At 45.8% G+C, this 19,929-nt stretch overlaps 1 protein-coding gene across 12 annotated transcripts in view; it reads right to left on the bottom strand.

Annotated features, from left to right (window-relative positions):
* LOC126563720 (neural-cadherin) overlaps nt 1-19,929 on the bottom strand; it is a 678,265-nt gene that overhangs the window by 171,930 nt on the left and 486,406 nt on the right. For 10 of the 12 annotated variants that reach the window (XM_050220367.1, XM_050220373.1, XM_050220375.1 and 7 more), the window contains exon 2: nt 11,672-13,406. In XM_050220367.1, the coding sequence (XP_050076324.1) occupies nt 11,672-13,268 (1,597 nt within the window). In that variant the 5' untranslated portion in view covers nt 13,269-13,406. The remainder of the gene's footprint in view (nt 1-11,671; nt 13,407-19,929) is intronic. The other 2 variants (XM_050220379.1, XM_050220372.1) reach the window with 2 other exon arrangements.

The following is a 19,929-nucleotide window of genomic DNA, read 5'->3' as shown; positions in this document are numbered from 1 at the left end:
CCAACGGAAATGCTTCAATGAGTCGTTTTAAACCATAAAAGCAAAACCTTCCCGACATCGCACACATCAACTTAAGGTCCAAACTGACCGCGATCACACCGCAACAGAGCTCATTTTGCGGAACGGAACTAAAAATAAACCCTCGATTAATCATGTTACTCTCCCCCTGTTTTCAAATCCCAACAAACGCACCCAGCCGAACCCCATAATGCATTTGTGTTTACTTTGCGAATAGCAGGAAACGTGTGCGAATGGGAATCCGTGTTCCGAAGTTAAAATACAACAAATTTTATCCAGAGACAAATGGCAATGAATTAGCAGCAGCAGTTTGTCGCTGTGTGTAGGGATTTTATTTACCTTAATTTCTCCCCCTCCAAAAAAAAAAAACAATCTCCCCAACTTATAATGAAAATTGGTGCGTACTGGAGATTATAAACAAACAATAAAGATTGAGGCACGCATGATTATGGCTCAAGGGATGAGGCAAGCCATTCACCTCAACGACAAACGAGCGACAACATTGTTTGATTTTTCACGACTCATAATTTCAAAACGACTCTCTCTCCCTACCCCCCCCCTCCCCCCCTCCCCCGGGCATTGGTGCGATGAACTGTATCGACATGTGAAGCCCAAATGCAAACAAACGAAACAATGTTCAACAGCGGAGGGTGAAAGATGCCAGCCTCATCTGCAGTCAACCTTGACCATGGAAAGAAGCATTCAGCGGCAAATGTGTGAGCGCTCTCTCTCTCTCTCTCTCTCTCTCTCTCTCTCTCTATCTCTCTCTCTCTCTCTCTCTCTCTCTCGTGGAATCTCGCATGAATTCGCCCGGCCAAAAACGATCGAATTGATTGAGCATTTTTTGTTCCCTTTCAATAGTTTTATGCGATCGTTTTCCGCTCCTTTTTCATTCGTTTCGCGTATTCATAGTGGGCAGAAGGATGAGCGGTCCCCGCAATTATTTAGTTTGTTAATAGTTTCCTGCTGCCAGTAAGGAGGCACCCAATACAGAGCGATCATTGCATCGCTTCGGAACGAGGATCGTTTTTCTGTACAAACAATCGGGACGGAAACAATCGTAAAGACGGAAATAAACATTAGACGAACGATATATTTTACATCACAATGTAAGAAAAAAGATGGAAAGAGAATGTACGATGCATCGTATAAACAATTCAACAAGGGTCACACCAAACACAACAATCAAACATTAATCGAAAGCATAACAGTAGAACAAACGAGCAAGCTTCGATGAATCAAGCCTGCTGTCTGACAAAAGGAAAATTTACGTTTGATCGTAAATTTAAAACAAGCTTTCTCGCACGACAAACCACTCCGATTGTGTGTGCAACGCAGGAATGTGCTGCTAAGGCTTCAACAGCATCGAAAAACGCGATTCGCGTTCTTTGATGTGTATGCTAAATTCGTATGCCGTGTATCTTTCTTTTTGTGTTCGATTCTTATGTGCCCTGCAGGAAAATTCAGCACAGGAAATCACGGCTTAGAAAAAGCATCCACACAAACAAACACACTCGACGCTATCATCAATTGAGTTATCGAAAGGAAAGGGGCCCGCAACAACGCAAGCCCAACGAAGGGCTGAACGTAACATTCATTTTTTTGAAATTATAAATTAAACCTACGTCGAACTCAATCAAGTAACCACGCAATCGTGCCCGATCTGCCTCGGGCAGCCACGCCAAAAAGGCCCGAGACCCTTGTTCTCTTCTTACGCAGATGGATAAGCATAAAAATATACATCAACACAAAAATAGAAGCATAAACGATTCTTTGAACGATCGTACAACAGAGCTGTAGAACATGGCGCAAAATCATAACAATGCTACTTCCTTTGAAACCATACGCACGCGGGTAGTGGTGGTGGAGTTTTCCGAAAAAGGACTCCCATAACGTAAAAAGAAAACGCTGAAAAGGAATAAAAGCATCAAATCTCAAGCACTTCATGCATACAAAAACAAGGAAAAGCCGTCGTCTTCTTCCGACGCCAGCCAGCCACGGACCGGAACACAGGCTGCCGATCTCGTACCGCGGGACGTCCCTTTATGTGGAGGCTGGCGCGCATGAAAATGCTTTGTTTCACACGCGTGCTCTGTCCTGCAGATTCCTTGGAAGGGGTAGCGGGTAATGCCGGTGTGACGTCGTCGTACCTTTTCCGTCAATTTGTTCAACATGCAGCAGGCACAGTTGAGGAATGAGCAGCTTGTGCTGTGCGCCCCTGTTTCATCTCAACTAAAGCCTACACACCATCAGACCCTTGTTCCTTTCTGTGAGTGTGTTTTTCCGCTTTGGAGGGGTTTTTGTTTTGCACTCAGGTTAGGAACACCTTATTCATGAAAAGTGGTATATCCTGTAGTTGGTTTATGCGAAAAAAAAACTCCGAGAAGCAAAAAAAAAATACACCTTTCGTGAATACTCCACACACACCACCGTTACGGAGTAAGCGTGCGCAGTTACAACATCAGGGCAATTTGTAGACCACTTCGACAAACGGAGAAGCACACGGGGAGCAGGAGCAGCGTTCTATGCTTGAAGCGTTCTCGCTTCTGCATGAAAGCCATGTGGCTACCGGAGTTCCCTGCGGAGAAGCCATTATGCTACGTGTTTTTTTGCCAGTTATGCTACGCCGCACGAAGAATAACACTGCACAAGCGTATCGCAAAACTTTCGCAAGATGGTGATCCGAAGACGGGAGAGTGAGAGCGTGTGTTACCTCATCAGCCCATGACGACGGTGCCGAAGGAGGCCTACATGATGCGCTGGGCATGTGCGCGATGTCAAAAATGATTGGATGGATCAGGACCAACGGAAAGGGGGCGCACCAGGACACGAGACTTCAGCAAGAGGGTTTCAAAAAAACAAACAACAACAACAAAAATGGGAACTCGCACATTCATCTTCCTTATGGTAGATGCTTCCGTCAACTTTGCTGCTGCGGAAGATTCTGCAATGAAAACATCCTCGTCTCCGATGATGTTGATGCTTGTTCCTTTTTGACTCAACGGCATTTAGAGAAGGGAATCGTCTCCGGGATGAGAGTCTAACGCTAGGCAGCAAACTTTGCTTTCAGATGGATGAGCCTCTATCTATCGCACTGAACACATTAAAACTTTGCAGTCGATGCAGATACACACGCCCGGTGGATGGGAAATGGTGGACGATTTTTGGGGGTAATCGTAGCGTCATGATGAGGAGCGCACTGGCACCACATGTGCATAACGCGTTTTCTTCTACCACCGTCACGTCTGATGAGCATGACACAATTCGGAGCATCGTGGAAGGGTTGGATCAAGTTTCCGGCAGGTAGCAGTGTGTAGGTATCCGGATATGTATCTCATTTGCAAAAAAAATACATTTATTGGTCAAAATTATCAGCTAAACTTTTCGTTTTAAAATAAATACAAAAAATATTACGAATTTCATAACATCTGTGAACAGTCCTCTTCCGAAATGGATTAGAGTCAACATTTACGAAGATGTCCATTACATATTTTGAAGGAAATGTGAAATGCTACCTTGGTACGATCGTAACTTTGGACAACAACGTGAGCAGCGAAATCCGAAGGCGCAATGTACTGGGGAATGGTGCCTACTACGGACTCCACAAACTCCTGCGAACCAGAAGACTCCATCAACACTAAGATACGTCCGGTAGTCCTCTACGGGTACGAGTCCTGGACTATACTGGCGGAGGACGCCAATGCATTCGCCATTTTCTAACGGCGGGTGCTAAGGACTATCTTTGGCGGTGTGTGCGAGCAGGGCGTGTGGCGAAGGAGAATGAACCACGAGCTAGCTGAGCTGTTTGGTCGTGCAGAATCCTGACGTTAGTTAGGAGGACGTCGGACTCATACCCCACCAAGAAGGTGCTCGTCTGCGACCCGTTCAGCACGAGGCGTAGAGGAGCACAGCTAGCTCGTTGGCTGGATCAAGTGGAGTCTAACCATTCGGAGAGCGGATGCAGGTCAGTGGATGGAGGACTGCAGCCCTAGACCGTGTTTCCTGGAAATGGATTGGCAACCAGGCCATGTCTACGCGACTTGCTCGACCCTGAGCAGGCCAAGAAGAAGACGAAGGAAGAAATTTGTTCTTCTCAACAAAAACATAATGTAAGACATATTCTTCATATGCTTTAAGTTTCTTTTTTAGGTCACGACAAAAAAGGGTAAACATCCCACCACTTCAGTAAGTGCGCATGAAGGCGTAAAAGAAAAGTAGTTAAGATAGGACGCACACACTTCTTCCAAAAAGTTTTAATCGCTAGTAAACATTTTAACGACACGCAAGCCAACGCCTTACACAAAATTGTACCTTTGAGAGACGATGTGTTTCCAGAGCATCTATTAAATTGAAGAGCTCAATCTCAAACCCATAAATCCATATCGCCAACCCCGGCACACGTTTTCCGAGTGGACCCCCAACCCAACCGCTTTGGTGTTGCGTTTCTGGCGACTTTTGTTTTGCGACACTTTCGAGTGGTCCGCTTCAAATGTCACACGGAAAACCGAATCACAACACCGAAAGTACCACACCCGTTTGCCACGCACGCCACACGCAACAGCGCTGATGACGGACTGTACTTTTACTCCGATGTCCACAGCACATCAGCTTTTTTCCACGTCGAAAAATTGCGTGTAAGAGGGAGCGCACCGGACAACACAAACAGACTATTCGGTAGTTTTGATTTATGTTTTTAACCTTTACCTTTGGAGCCGCTCCTCACTGAGCGTGCTGTAGTTACTGCTGTTGGCCTTTTAACAGTCTTAAATGTCCATCCGCGTATCTCCACACACCTTGCCCCAGGTTTTCTAACCCTCGCGAGTAGAAGAAATCTAAAAATGTTACACTTTTCTCTACCGGCTGCCAACACGCACCATCGGAATGCACACGTAACCTTGTCAGCGAGCAATTAAAGGATTATTGGTGGTAGGGATATAATAATCCACAGCAAAAGTTGTTGAAATGCTTGCTGCTCACAGCTAACCGATGGGTGCTCCGGGCGGTGATGCTTTGGTTTAATGTTTAATGCTTATTTTATGTGCCCAACCGGACACACCTCCTCACCGTTGGGACACACACACACACACCAACTCTGTGCGTTTGGTAATAAACTGCGCTTATCACAAACGCGCACAGGGGCACATCCACTTTACAAACAATTAATTTAATCAACACAATCGACCCATTCCGATGCATTGCGTCGATTTTGGTCGCTCATCTTTACGCTTCGTTTGTTGTGATGGCGTGCCAAACAAGTACGAGGACTCTACAGAGCAAAAACGATCCTTTTCGTTTTCGGATATTAAAAGTACTATTCATTTAGAAGTTGGTCACTCTATTTTATGTACAGTAGAGCCCCTAGTGGAATGCTATGTGGAATTTTTTGACTTCTATGAGTAGATATTGAAGCACTCTTCCCTCTTATGGAGTGGTTTTGGAATGATCGTGCTTGGTTCAGTTATTTTTAATGATGGAGCTGCAACGTAGACAATTAATTGTGCACATCCATCCACTTCGAAAATTCAACTTGGTCCAGGAGAAAAATAGGAAAATTCCTTAAAAACGCGTTATCTACTTTCGGATATGTTTTGAAATGGTCTCGGGAACGTCAAAGCGTTACAGGCTAACCTTGGCCTTTCGTATGGGGGATATTGCAAAAAATGCGGTGCAGCATAAGTACCGTCAGAAGAATCGGATTGAGTGCAGTATACCGCTCTTTCCGTGCCTCAAAACAACCAAACAGAACTCTGAAGCATAATTATATCGCCAAACCACGTGCTTCAAATATTGTAATTGTAAAAATAGATTTAAATCAGGATTCTGACCAATAAATTTTATGTTGCCACAGCACGGGGCGATGTTCCCAACAAATATAAGTCCGTTCTCGCTGACGAATTTACCTGCAAACTCATGGTATGACAAGCCATATGCAGCTGTGGGGGCACAAAACAATGGTTTTTATAACAAATCAATCTAAGAACTCGACAGGTTATGAATATCAGTTCCTGGAAAAAAAAATTTGTTTTTCGCTTGTTAATAAAGCTTATAAAGGCCTGATTTGCCAACTGCCCAACACGCATACTATTGGAAAAAAACAGTTACTGAAGCGAATGAACCAGTTGTGCGACCAGAAAATTTCTTAAATGCATCCGTACATAAACAAATATATTTTTCTTGAATTTTGTGATAAAAGAGCACCTAAAAAACTTTTTGTTTGGTGTAGAAATTCTATTTCTACGTTAAAAATGTATCGTTCTACAGCCTGTGATGAGTGGCCGAATTTTAAATGAATGACACTTTATGTGGTAGAATTCACTCCTTTTTTTGTGAATTTGGTGGTTGCTGCTTTGTTCCAAGAAAACAACTAAATTCGAGTGCCAGATGAGAACATCAAAGTTTAACCATCAAACGGTTCGATAAACATAAGGTATCGTTAGTGTCTGTTCAGCAAATTCCACAACATCAACACTGAAAGTATGTTATGTTTCATACAAACGAAGCTTCATAATTCGCTCGCCCTCGAAGCGTACTTGATTTTGTGACTGAATTACCAAACGCATACACTCGAGGTTTGAACATCAACTGTGCCGTGCGGACCGAACAGACGAACGTCTAACAACATTCGAACGCTCGTCCGGACACTACTCGAACGTATCATGCATTTTTTGGGTGGTTTGTCGCTGCACACCCTGATGCAATAGCAAATTTCCGGTGCATGAGTAATTAAAACCGACGCACAAATGCGCACCGCACACTAATGGATGAAATATGGATCATCGCTAAATGCATTCCGACAAAAAAAACCCACCCACCCTTCACCACAACCGTTGTGCATCACTCCTTCGGCAGTGGGTGGTGGCGTATGCATACGAAAAAAAATACAACCAGAATCAGCGGCCGCGAATAAATGCACATTATTGATGCTACCTTGTGGACGGTTTGCATACTCTGCTCGTTCGCTCGTCCCGGTGAAAATCGATTCATAAAACATGATCGCAATCAAACCCGCTGATTCAATTAACGAGCAGGACGTCCGATATGCATCGTTATCGAGATGCCGATCACGATGCATCACCATCCGAGAACCAAAGGTGGGTTGGGATCGGGATCGGGAAGTTGCTGGCGGTGGAGAAGGCTTACCCAATCAAATTTAAAACCCGACAATATTCATCCGTCGATGGGCATGCTTTTGGGTACGCGGGCACGCATCGTTCGTGCAACAAAAGGATCGGTCAGGAATGTTTACATCGCAGGCTGTGTTTTTGTTTTTAACGCGGTAGAAAAATTAATTCTCACGCAAACGGGCAGGAGCGAAACAAGATGAGTTTCATTTTTGTTGGACCCAAAGTAAACAAACGTTTGGCTCCCGGCAGCAGCTGGAAAACATCTCTGCAATGATGGATATTTATATGAAGAATTATTTATTGAACTATTTGAGCTATTTCTAGCGATTTTGAACTGAAATTCTTATATAATTAGTTGTACTGGCTGTTTCTTACTTAAAATGACAACAATTTTCTTCAGAATGCCGCCGTTTAGCGTCGTCGGAGCCTTTCAGTATCGCAAGCAATTGAATTGCACAATGAACAAATCAACTCAAATCGGCTACGCATATTCTGGCGCTAGAGAGATGCGACTCGCCCCACCAACGCACATACAAACACATACCTTGGGAGAAGATACAGCACCGTCATAACATTGATTCGGAAAGAGGAAGAGCATGAGTCAGCTATTTCCCCGCTACAACTGACTAACAATCGAAGCAAGATGTGTGGTTTCGGAACTGGGAAACACCAACCAAACGAAGGAGGGGTTCAAAGTTCACTGACTTGCGTGAACGCACACGTAGTTTGGGCGCCCGAAAAAGATGGGCCGATGGGCATCATTCGGCGGCAATATTCGATAGAAACCCATGGGAAATGAAGCAACAGTAATCGGAACACGATTCTTCCGAGCATTCTTACTGTGGACGAAGAGGTTTGAAGAAAACGATTACTTTGAAGATTATTCCGGCAAAATACCGACCGAGAATGAGAAAACTCTCTAGCGCGTGGAGCAAAAATCAATTTAATCATCTAAATAAAATTAACCACACAAACAGAAGAGCTTGCAGATGCAGATCGCCCAAAAGTATCACAAAAGCTTGAAAGAGTGCAATACATGGGAGCAATGGATAGCAACACCCCGCTGCAACAGGACGGTGCCAAAAATAGAGCATAAAACCTGACATTGATTTGGCCACACATTTCAACAATATCATAAATCTGTCAACGAGCAGTACGATTTTTGTCCGCCCAATCTTGCCCCTAAACCTTTGCCTTTTCTACCCGAAAAATGGATTCAACGGTGTCCTATTGCCGGTGACGTACCGAAACAGCAGCACATAAAGGCACATGTCCTTTTCGGTTTTGTAGCAGTGTTTTCCATTTTGTCCATACTAGAACAAATAACGCAAGCAGCGCGAGCGTGCGCGCTCCCCCAAAAGCCCTCTGAGGGGTCTGAAATCATGCATGTTTGGCTGGCACTTTCGTCATACGAGTGACACTACACTTCGCGCAGCAACAAAGCTCGCATCGCAAGGACAATAAATTCGTCCCGTTTTCGTCCGCAGCCAACCAGCCAGCCGTGGCGTGGAAACTACTTTCGGCGTGTGTGACACTTAAGCAAAGCGTGTGCCATTTCGGTGACAGGGAAACGACAGGGAAATGAGAGTTTCCCCTGGCATTGCTCAAGCTCAACGTTTCAGCGAGACTAAACTTTATGTGTTTTTGCGATCGTTATTTATTTATCGTCCTCTTTTTTCTTTTTGGCTAAGCTTTTCAGCACAAAAACGAAACACTTTCTATGGCTACATCATCGTTCGGCTGCCGCCCGGTTGATGGACAACATTTTTATTTGTAGTAACAGCGGTTGGTTGTTCTCGTTGTACGAGAGAACAGTGTGAGCTAGTGCAAAATTGTGTACAGCCGTGCATCAGCTGACAGTGTCCAATATCGCTCAAGAGTGAAACAATTGCAAGCTTATCGCATCCGAGGCGAGTTGACTGGTCTTTTTTTTTCGTACTCTCGTACTTGTCACTACGTGTCACGACAAAAATATATGACAGCATGTTGTGACGAATGACTAATGAATCCATTAATGGATATGCCTTTATTCCTGCCTGTATTGTTGCGCGATACAAATGCACAAGTCTTCTCTTATAGCCGAAGCTACCATCACTTCTGGCATCTATTACCTATCAGGAAAAAGCTGCACCAGATCGTTTGTTAATAACTTGCCCATTAAATTAACGAATCCCGCTCCTGCAAACATCCCTGGTAGATCTCTTATTTGGGTGTGTGTATGTCTCCACTGAAGCTATCCCATTTTTGCGCATTGACACCATCTGTCACTGCGGGCGAACGCAATTACAAATTATGATTGGCGCAATGCTGCTCAACGATGGGCGAGTTGAGGGGCTCGCGTCCAACTTCTTCGGTATTCATGAGTTTATATTCCCTGCTGTAGCAAAACCCCTGATCGAGCGATGAAATTGCTCTAAACGTCCAGTTCGTTCTATGGCAGTAATATTCTGCTCCACCCTCTTACGAGACACGATTAACATTAATGAGTAAAATAGCAACGTCGACAGTAGAAAGTGTAGCCACCCCTAATGGTTAAGAAAAAAAAGAAAGCAAATGCCAATTAATGCTAGCCGGATAAGCACCAACAGCCCGATGTTGATGGGTCCGAGAGCTTACATCCGCGCTGGTAACTGGAAAAAAAGGGGGAAGCCCAAGACCGTGTTCGAAGAATTGTTCAAAGCTTTGGACATTTTCCAACATTCGCAGAAGGTTGCTGAGCTGGTTAGGATGGTAAAATAATAAATTTTCATTACGGTCAATTTAGATATTTATGCTGCGTGCATGAGAAAAACCCCTTTTCGCCATTCTTTACGAAAAGAATCCTATTACCAGCAATTGAAACCCTGATTGAGAGCATTCCTTAAAGTGTCATAATATGGTGGTCGTCGTCGACTTGACTTAACTTATTACCATTTTCTTTAAATATATAATGCACAAACCTACTTCAAATCAGTTGCAACACAACATCTTTCAAGGGCCAACAGCCCAACGAAACATACCAACCGAAGATCAAATTTATGCACACCCTCTTCGTTTTCTCGAAACGAAACGCATTTTATCACACAATCTTTTGCTTCCGGGCCCGTCCAACCGGCTACCGTATCACCCGGCTTGACCGGGTGAGAAAAATCCATTCCCAAACCTCCTTTATTTAGCGTTTGTTTACATTAAGCCCTTCGCCAATGTACGGCTTCCGGCCAGCATAGAGAGGCCTGCCACTTTCGTACGGCCAGCTTTTTTCTCAAGACAGCATACATATGGTAATCATGTGCTTTTGTTGCGATCCAACAGCTCTAGTCTCGTTTCGCTCGAACGGATCAGTTAAAGCATCGAAACGCTCACCACCGGGCCTCGATCGTGCGCGGGAAGTTGGATTGAAAATAGACACTGAGCGACAGCGCGTCTTGATAGGCAATTAGTCGCCGGAAGAAAACAAAACCGGCTGCCGGCGCTGCGATGGAATAAAACACTGACAAACAGTTCATCAAGATTGTTTGCTGTAGCGTCCACTTTCAACTGTCAAAACTTCAATTGAATCGCCAGCCGCATTGACATCGATATCAGTTTACATAAAAAGAGCCTGCGGGCTCATTAATTTGGAGATTGCTCGGTCAAACGGAGGGACAAACGGATCGATAATAAGTTAATTGATCGATCTGATCGGAGCAGAAGCTAGACGTGTGTCTTAACATAAATTTACATCTGTAAAGGCATTTCTAGCCGATAGTTACATCGCTCTACCTCAAGAGGCTTGCTATGCACATCTATCAATAAATATATTATTATTCTCGGGCCACCAAAGAAGTCGTTTCTCTTCCGATCCCGCTCTAAAAGGCCTGTCACTGTGTCTAATCTGTGAAATAAAAACATAATTCCTACTACAGACAACTACATAATCCCTCGGCATCGTAACGCACGAGAGAAGCAAGAATGAAGACACATAAAAAGCATCAACCAAACCCGAAAAGCTTTTCATAACTTTTTGATATTCAAATGTGTCGGTGCCACTTGGCGTTGCCCTTTAAGATCGCTCTTAAAACTGCTCACGGTGAACGCGACGGTACCACTGTTCGGGTGATAATACCATTGCTAGTGGGTTCATCGGTGTTTGCGAACTGAGGGGAAAAAAATGCTGTCCAATAATAATTCTACCACAACCGGCTCCATAATCCACCGGTTCAAGCAAAATGAAGCTAACCTTCCTCACAAAAGCCTCACTCTACGGACGCAGAGAAGATTAAAGCAAATCCACGATCAATTAATGCACGGGAACAAAGCGAGAAATCTCGCCACCATTGCACCCTCTGCACGGTGTATGTTCGCACCCTTGACTCGACGTTGTTCAAGGAGGTTAGGAGCACGTATGCAAATGTTCTCTTTTTTTCACAACTTCCCCGAAATAAGATAACACTGTACGAGATGAAAATGCTTATCATCGACGTTAATCGAGACCTCGCCGCTTCGCTATTCCCTCCATCCCTGAGAACGCAATTTGGTGGAATTTGACTTTAAGTTTGCCTTTAACTCACCGTTGTGACCCTGATTGGTGATGATCACCCAGAAATCGATCGTTTTCTCCGGTCCGAGCTCCTCGTAGTCCCACTTCTTCTTCACGCGCACCGCACCATTCGTTTCGACCGTAACCCACGGGTTTTCGTCGCGTATCTTGAACGTTTCGCGGTCCGTTTCCTTCTCGAGCTGAAACACGTTCCGCCCCTCGGTGTCGCCGTCCGCTTCGGTAAACTCAATGCGCTTGGTCGGACGGACCGCCCGTGTAACGCGACGCTTGTCACGCCGGTGCGAATGCTGATACTCGTGACCCATATGCTGCACAATCACCGGCAACGGATCGGGCGCAACGAATTCGATCAGCACGCGGGCCGGCGTTTCACTCTTCTGGCTCGGCGTGCGCAGATCGTGCGCTTCCACATCGACGAACAGCTCCGACACGTCCGGTTCGCCGGCGAGCAACAGTTCGCCGGTTTGCGGCACGATCACGACCGTGTTGCTGGGGTTCGTTAGCCGGTAGGCAACCTTGTCTCCGTCGGCATCCTTTGCCTCGACTCGGCCAAGGCTGGTGAACCGTTCCCAGGTAACCGTTTCGTTGCCGGCCGGTGTGGTCGCCTTAACGCCCGTCACCGTAAAACGGTAATCTGGCTTACCGAACACTGGCCGGTTATCGTTCACATCGGTAATGTGCACCGGCAGATGAATTTCCGCTTTGTTGATGCGTTTAGCGTCGGTCGCTTCAATCGCGATCGTGTACTGTTCGCGATGCTCCCGATCCAGCGGTTTGGCCGACACCAGCCAAACACCGTGCTTGCGCGGATCCTCAATACGGATGGTCAATCCGATCGTACCGGTACTGCTATCTTCGAGCGCAAATGAATCGCCCTCGTTGCCTCCGATAATGCTGTAGATGACCGTCTTAGCACCACGTGCCGAATTGGCCTGCAGCAGCGGAATGTCGCGCACACGCGTACCGGCGTCTTTGTTTTCGCTCAGCTGACCCACCACGTCGGTCAGCATGGTCGGGAAGTGTAGCATATCCTTCCGATTCATCACGTACAGCTGCAGCTGATGGGTCGCGGTCGAATTTGGTGTCTCTTCCAGCACCACCAGCTTCACCGGTCGATTGACCAGCGGTGACAGATCCGCCGTCGTCATCACCAACCCATCCTCCAGCACCGTAAAGTACTTCGAGTAATCCGTCTCCAGCAGCCGATAGTTGAGCGGCTTCGACGAGTAGGAGGAGATCGACGAGAAGGGCGAGTTTGGACCGGTGAAGTTAGCGGTGAACTTCTGGATACTGTAACCGGGATATGTGTCGTGGGGCAGCACTAAACTAATAAAGCTGTTCGTTGGATCGAATTTGAACTCCTGCCCACCACCGCCTGCACCACCACCCTGGTGATGATGGTGATGTTTGCCCTCCACTGGGGCCACGTTAAGATTACACACTAACACTAGATATATGGCTAACACAAACACACTGACTTGCTTTGCGGATGCACTACTGTGACGGTTTCTAGTGGCACCGCCGCCTTCACCTCCACCCTCACCACTTTTGGCCATCGTGACCATGCCCACGGGCCGCACTCTGGTAGCGGCTCCGAGGCTGCACATTATTTGCGCCACCACCTACGACGCACGCTTCTATGCACTAGTTTTTCACACACACACTTCGATCTCACTTACACCTTACGCACACGGGAGTTATGACTCCTCCTCGATAGGAAACAGATTCCAACAACACGCACCTAGCTTAAATTACACAAAAAGAAAGAGAAACTTTAGCAACCCATTTTTGCACTCACTGCTAAAACAAACCCAAAAGCTAACACACTGATTCACTGCACTCCACACACCACTCTAACCACATAACCACAAACTGCACATGATTCCTAATGTGGCACTAGATCGTGCCTTTACAAAACACTTTTCATATAACGCGTTTCGCGTTTCGATCGTACGTGTTAACACACGCCTACAGACACGAGTGAAGAAGGTTTCTATCTTTCATTCTATCGATTACGACGCCCTTTCGATGTTTCGAATCCACTCCAGTGCGGCGATCTGTAAGTAAGGAACAAAAAGTGAGAAAAACCCCATTAGTGGTGTTGGTTAAAACAGCAGCTCGTGTGAGGAGTGGCTGCTGAGCTGCATCAGCAGCAGCAGAAGCCCATTAAGCGCAGCAATACAAGCCTCCGGCCCGGCAATTATAAGTGTTCGATCGAATTTCATTCCCCCGACGCGATCGTTACCCAATCGATCGATCACATGTATACGGAGAGTTCTGTACCATCACGGGTACGGGTGCCGAACAAGCGTCCAGTTCCCGAGCTCCGTTAATTATTGTTACCACATTGTGATCTAATGCTGTGGGGGCTTAGTGATCGCGTGAAACGCAACTATTGCAAGTCGTTTGCACCATGCAGGAAATTGAATATGCTTCCTCGAACGCACCGATACGACCGCCGGCAGGATGTACACTGATCTCGGGGTAGATTGGCCTGCTTTACACGAACGGAAGCGTACAACTTAAAGCATAACTACAAACGTATGTTTCTTAACCGTTCACAATCAGAAGGAGGCGGGAGAAGAAAACAAACTTCACCATTTTTTTTTTTTAATGAAAGCGAAAACACACATGGCTGCCAGATGCGGAATAGCGCGCAAAAGTTCGAACGGGAATCTGGAAGCAACAATTTAAGTCGCTTCAAATACGAACAACTTCTAGGAAGCGTTCATATTTATGACATCTTTTACATATCTTCAAGACTCACTCACACCCATCTGCAAATAGAGTTATTCCTGTGTTCCATCGCCCCCATTAAATGGGCAACAATTAGTTTCGGAAAGTCCATTACAGTTTCATGGAAGTGTAGTAAATGTGTAATGCAAATTCTTGCCCAACCGAAATAGAACCATAAATACCTTGATAAAGCCAACGAAGAAAAGAAAGAAGAGGAAAAACTCCCCGACCCGGCAATTACCCACCGAAGTGTAGGGACACAAAAGCAAAAGTAATTATCTCATTTCGAATGAAGATAGTCTCAGACACCGAGGCGACACGGGAAATCCAATTTAGGCCTATTTTTTCCACCCGGCTGCATGGCTGCTAATCAACATTAGCATCAAATCCCCATCCCTTGCAGCGCGTCTACAAAGCGTTTCTTGGACGTTGTACATGGTGTAGCGCGATGCGATTTTTTTTTTCAGATGATTTTTACTCCTAAAAGTGTCAAACGATGATTCGTGGAAAATTAAATAAAATGCGGCGGTGGAACATTTCTTGACAGAACGATACGCGAAACGAAGCGACTGGAAAATAAATAAGCAAAACCTTACAAACGATCCCAGACGCGCAATACGCAAATCGATTTCTGCCATCCAAAAACGAGAGAAAAGCTAGACACACACATCCAGTTGACCTGTGAACCCTTCGCTCCGGGTTGCCGATGCCCGGTGACACCAGTTGGTGAACGATACAAGGTAACACAGCAAAGTTGATTGAATTTCTTGCCTTTTTCACATCCTTAAAACCCTTGCTAAGCATGTAAGAGAACGAATGAAATATGGAAAAAGCTGCACAGCTCTCGGAATTGAAAATTATGAAACGAACAAACAAACCCACGCATTTCATGTTTTTCTGTTCGTATTTTGAAATGATTGAAAAAAAATATTGTGGGTGGCATTTGAACAAAACCGAAATATCACCATGTGTCAGATGTCACCAGGCGTACGAATTTCCGATGAATCGCACCCAAAGCATCATACGTACACGCAGATGACGCGAGACCATATTCTGGCTTATCGGATGCGAACCATACCGGCTGAAAGAGCTGAACCACTTTTCTCGGACTCCGCGTTGGAACGCTGCACATTCTCGAGCGAAAGATTAACAGTAATAAGAGTAGATAATAAAAGTCATCGTTAACTTTCAATATTCATTAAACAACGAACGCAAAGCAAGAAGCACAGCAAGAAGGATGGGCAAAGCGCAACAGACCCTTACGCTTTGGTGTGACCCTGACAGAACCGACCCGACCCGACCCGGTGTGTCTTTGGATAGCTCGATGCAATGAAGGCAATAAAGAATGCAGTAAAGAGGAATCCTACGGCTGTACCGGCATCCACCAGCGACGCGGAAGACTTCAATTGGATGATGTTGCTGGCTGTCTGCTTTGCTCACGCTGGACAAGCTGTCACGCGGATCGAGTTGTTCGAAGCGGGGGGCGAAAGGATGAGATCGAGTGCTCCTTTAACGGATCCCGCCACACGGTCGGATGGTAACAGGCGAAAGGTTAGGTACATGATGACGAAGATGAACCCATCTTGTGAGCGCTCTTCAAACGTCTCTCTCTCTCTTTGCTCCAACGAATGCCGACCGGTTAGGGGGTAATGTGTGCTTAACTCCCAACAGCGAGTGCCAAGAGGGAGTACCAGAAACTGTCGGCAAAACCCGGGGCATGATGGGTCCATTTTAATCATCTACAGTCGAGCAACATAGTGATGCGCTACTCTCAATTCACAAATTGAAGCTTCAATTTCAAACAGACGACGTTAGACGTTGCCGATCCGATTGGAACGATGAAGATATTGAAAAGTACGTCCCTGCGATGTATGCGATTGGTAAAGGACCACTGTTCTGTACGCAGATATATGATACCTCAAAACAGAAAACATTTTAGCACCTCAAAAATTCAGCATAGGAACAAGAGTGTAAACTCTTGTGAGAAAACTGATTGCCTTTTGACTAGTTTTACAATATACCGATAAAGTCCAAGCTGGTGGTTTCTAAACAAACAACCATGCAGAACGAAAATCTATTGAAACCGTAATAGCCGTTTCAATTCCCAGCGGCAAGATTTTCTTCCCGAAAGATGACCACCAGCAAACAAACATCAAACAAAACCCGGTCAGTTAATAGTTTACGAGTGACCTACAAATCAAAACGATGCAGGACATTCCCGAAACAACAGTAACACACCCACACGGACTTCTTTGAACGTCCCTTTGATCTTGGTTCGCTGCTCCCTGCCACATACATGCTTCGATGAAAGACCATTCTGCCGGAAATACGTTGGGCCCGTAACGAAACCGATTGGCTACGAAGCCAATGAAACCACAAGCGTAAGCGTCTCGAAAAGGATCGCCCGTTGGCTAAAGTTTCGAAGCATATTGTTCCAGTATCCCTAAGGTAATCTGACCACAATACAAACCAGCACCAAACCGAGTCCGTCCGGTGTACGTCACTGTCAAAACCAGGTGAAATGTGTGGTGCACGTCAATGCAAACAATTGGTTGACAATTATGAAGCAGTATTTGTTCACGTTGAGAATGCAGTGAATGTAGTCGATGAAGTAGCGCCGCCGGTCTTCATGCGGAAAGATCGGGTATCAAATCCCGTCCAGAGACTTTCTTTCCCGCACGCAGGACTGTCTATCTAGGTACGAGTAAGGTTGAACGAAGTCAATTAAAGCTGGTATCAGCAGCAGGCCCAAGACTTTTTAAGAACTGTGGTAGATCCAAAAGTAAGAAAAAAAAAACCCATCTGAAATCTCATAGCAACTTGCTGACAGTTGATTAACAACCTTATCGTTCAACAAAACTAACCGGTAAAGTTCATGCGCGAACCATGCAAATGCCAGCAAAACCGCACGAGACATTTCGCAGGTTTGATGAATTGTTTATGATTAAACTCACCAATCCGATAGCATCCCGCTGAGACGACGCAGGACATCTACGCGTACCGTGACAGGCACCGAGTTCTATCGCCGGAACGAAACTCAATTTTCACGCCCAATTAGCCAATGATCGTTCGCCGTATCTAGACGGATGACCGCGAGTCTGCAAATGAGGCGTCCCAACGGTATGCGGAATAGCTAATAACCCACCAATCCAATCCTCCGGTGCGTTTCCAATGGAAACAAATCGTGTCAGAATGTCTTCTTACGCGAAGTACACAAAAAAAGAAGCTACCCAGCACATCTTCGCTTCGTCCGAACGTGGAATGAAGTCACGCATATCTCGTGGTCCGAAGGCTAGTCAAGCACGTTCTTCCCTAATTGGAGGAAGATCGTGAATGGTGCCACATCATCATTCATGCATCCGTCAGTACACGCGGCGTCTCATAAATCACAAGTGTAATTGAGGCTCTCACACATCCACAGCCATCCTGGAGCACGGCCGCCCCGTACCGAAGCCACCTCTAATTGATTGACAACAATTAATTCACAAGACAAGCGGAAAATTACCCTTCGGCGTTTCATGTTTGCATTTGTATGCAGCCACGCAACGCACTCTCGCATGCTCTCTTCGTCCGCTTCATCATCCGGTTCGGCGTTACTGGCAAGGAAAAAAAAAAGGGGTATGCTCAGTGTTACTCGCCAAAGCCTGTTCCATCGAGCCTTGCCAAGACGATGAAAGAGTCTACCGCAAACAATGTCAGCGCGTGTGCGGACTTCGCGATTACCGCCCGCCGAGACGCGAAGGAAAACGAAAGCGGAAAAAATGAATTATTTAAAACTGGCAAGATCTTTATCGATCATCGTTTACACCTTTCCTTCTATCGTTGAGGTACGCGCGCGCTACAGTGTTCGCCTCGTTCACGCCGATGTTCTGGTTTGATACCGATACTTCTCAACCATTTATTCTGACATATTCACCTTTGGAGGTTGCTTAGACATCAGCATATTCCTTTATCTGCATGTCACAGACGGGTGTCCATACGGTATGATCTTTCTTATTGATGTGGCGCACAGTGTGGATTGTTATTGTCCAACTCCAAAAAAAGATGATTGATATTCTTTGAAAAAAGTATGAGATTTTTCAAAGCGATAGGTTTGTTTTGTTCATTTTAATGTCGAACGAATGAACGCACAACAAAATTACAAACAAAAATGACACCAACATCCAACCTTTAGGAAACTAACTCTCTTGACCGTAAGGCGGGAAGGGTGTCTGTGACGTAGATGACTTGAAAATCGTTCAAAATTACGACAAACGACATTTTAACGAGCTGCTCGAGGTTTCCACAATGACACCTTTTGCGCCGCTAGTTTCCATTACAGGGTGATCATGGGAACGCTAAATTCTGTAGCTATTGCAACCAAACGCCTGCTTCACAAAACCTCCGCTAACCTTTATCTCTGTTTGATGAATTTATCAGTCTCGTGAACTTTTGTCTCTTGAGCATCGGAGCCATTAGGGCAACCGATTGTGTCGCGTCGTTGAGCGATGATGGATAGCTGGATAAGATTTATTTAATGACCGAACGAAAAACGTGCTTTCTAAACTCCCGAAACAGCAAACGAAGCTTCCATTTACTGGGCAGGAACTGCTCTCCCTGTGTACAGTTTCGTGATGCGAAAAAGCATGTCGCTCACCTGGCAAGTCTCGAAGGGAGCAAATTTGATTCCCCCGCACATGACTGGGGCAGACAGTCTGTCTGTCAATTTATGCTCCCGTAAAACCCTGCAGACTGAATCATCATGTCCCGATTCCATAACAGCTCGCATACTATACTGTTACCTTAGCCAACTTGTCTATCTCCCGTGACGCCAAGCGAACATTCGTCATGCCAGTTATGCACAACCCCCTATTTACCAACGCACATTGCAGACCCTGACATTGGCATCAAACTCAATTTTGATTCCCTTCTTCCGAGTTTGACGCTGAAATCATGACCCAACGTTATCAACCCCTCGGAACAATCCTCCCTCAACGGGCTCACTCACTTCCCCTAAGCCATAGCCAGGCCCTAAAACCGAATGACGTTCACATGCTGGTTCCCTAACGCTGTCGTGCTAGAGTTTTCCAATTTGGTGTTGGCAAAAAAGGTAACACACAGCTGTTATACTTACAAAGCTCCGTAGGGTTGCACATGCTTTTCACTTCCACCGCACAACCAGAGTAGATGTTTGATGTACCATCAAACTCATACTCACCGACGGTTCTGGAGGATTTATCGGAAAATTCCGATTTGATTGCTACCTATTCAGTAAAGCCAATCCCCGAAGGGAGTTCAGAAACACTCGCTATCGATAGACGCCGATGTCAACAGACCGAATCTCCCGCGGGGAGTGTATATAGCGTCCGACACACTGCCGCAGCAGCCGCGACAATCGCTAGACTCTCCCGTACACGCACAGACCGGCACGACACCTATGCGAATCATCGTGATTAATGGCGTTGTGCGTTGCAGCAGCAGACTGAAAATCCATCCTGCGGATTGTACCCATACTCTACCACCATTCGCTGGCCCGGTATATTGAGCTTAAAT

The sequence above is a fragment of the Anopheles maculipalpis genome, chromosome 3RL (assembly GCF_943734695.1).
Source record: "Anopheles maculipalpis chromosome 3RL, idAnoMacuDA_375_x, whole genome shotgun sequence".
NCBI classification, from domain to species: Eukaryota; Metazoa; Arthropoda; class Insecta; order Diptera; family Culicidae; genus Anopheles; species Anopheles maculipalpis.
Note: the sequence above shows the minus strand (reverse complement) of the source record. Positions and strands in the feature narration are given on the sequence as shown.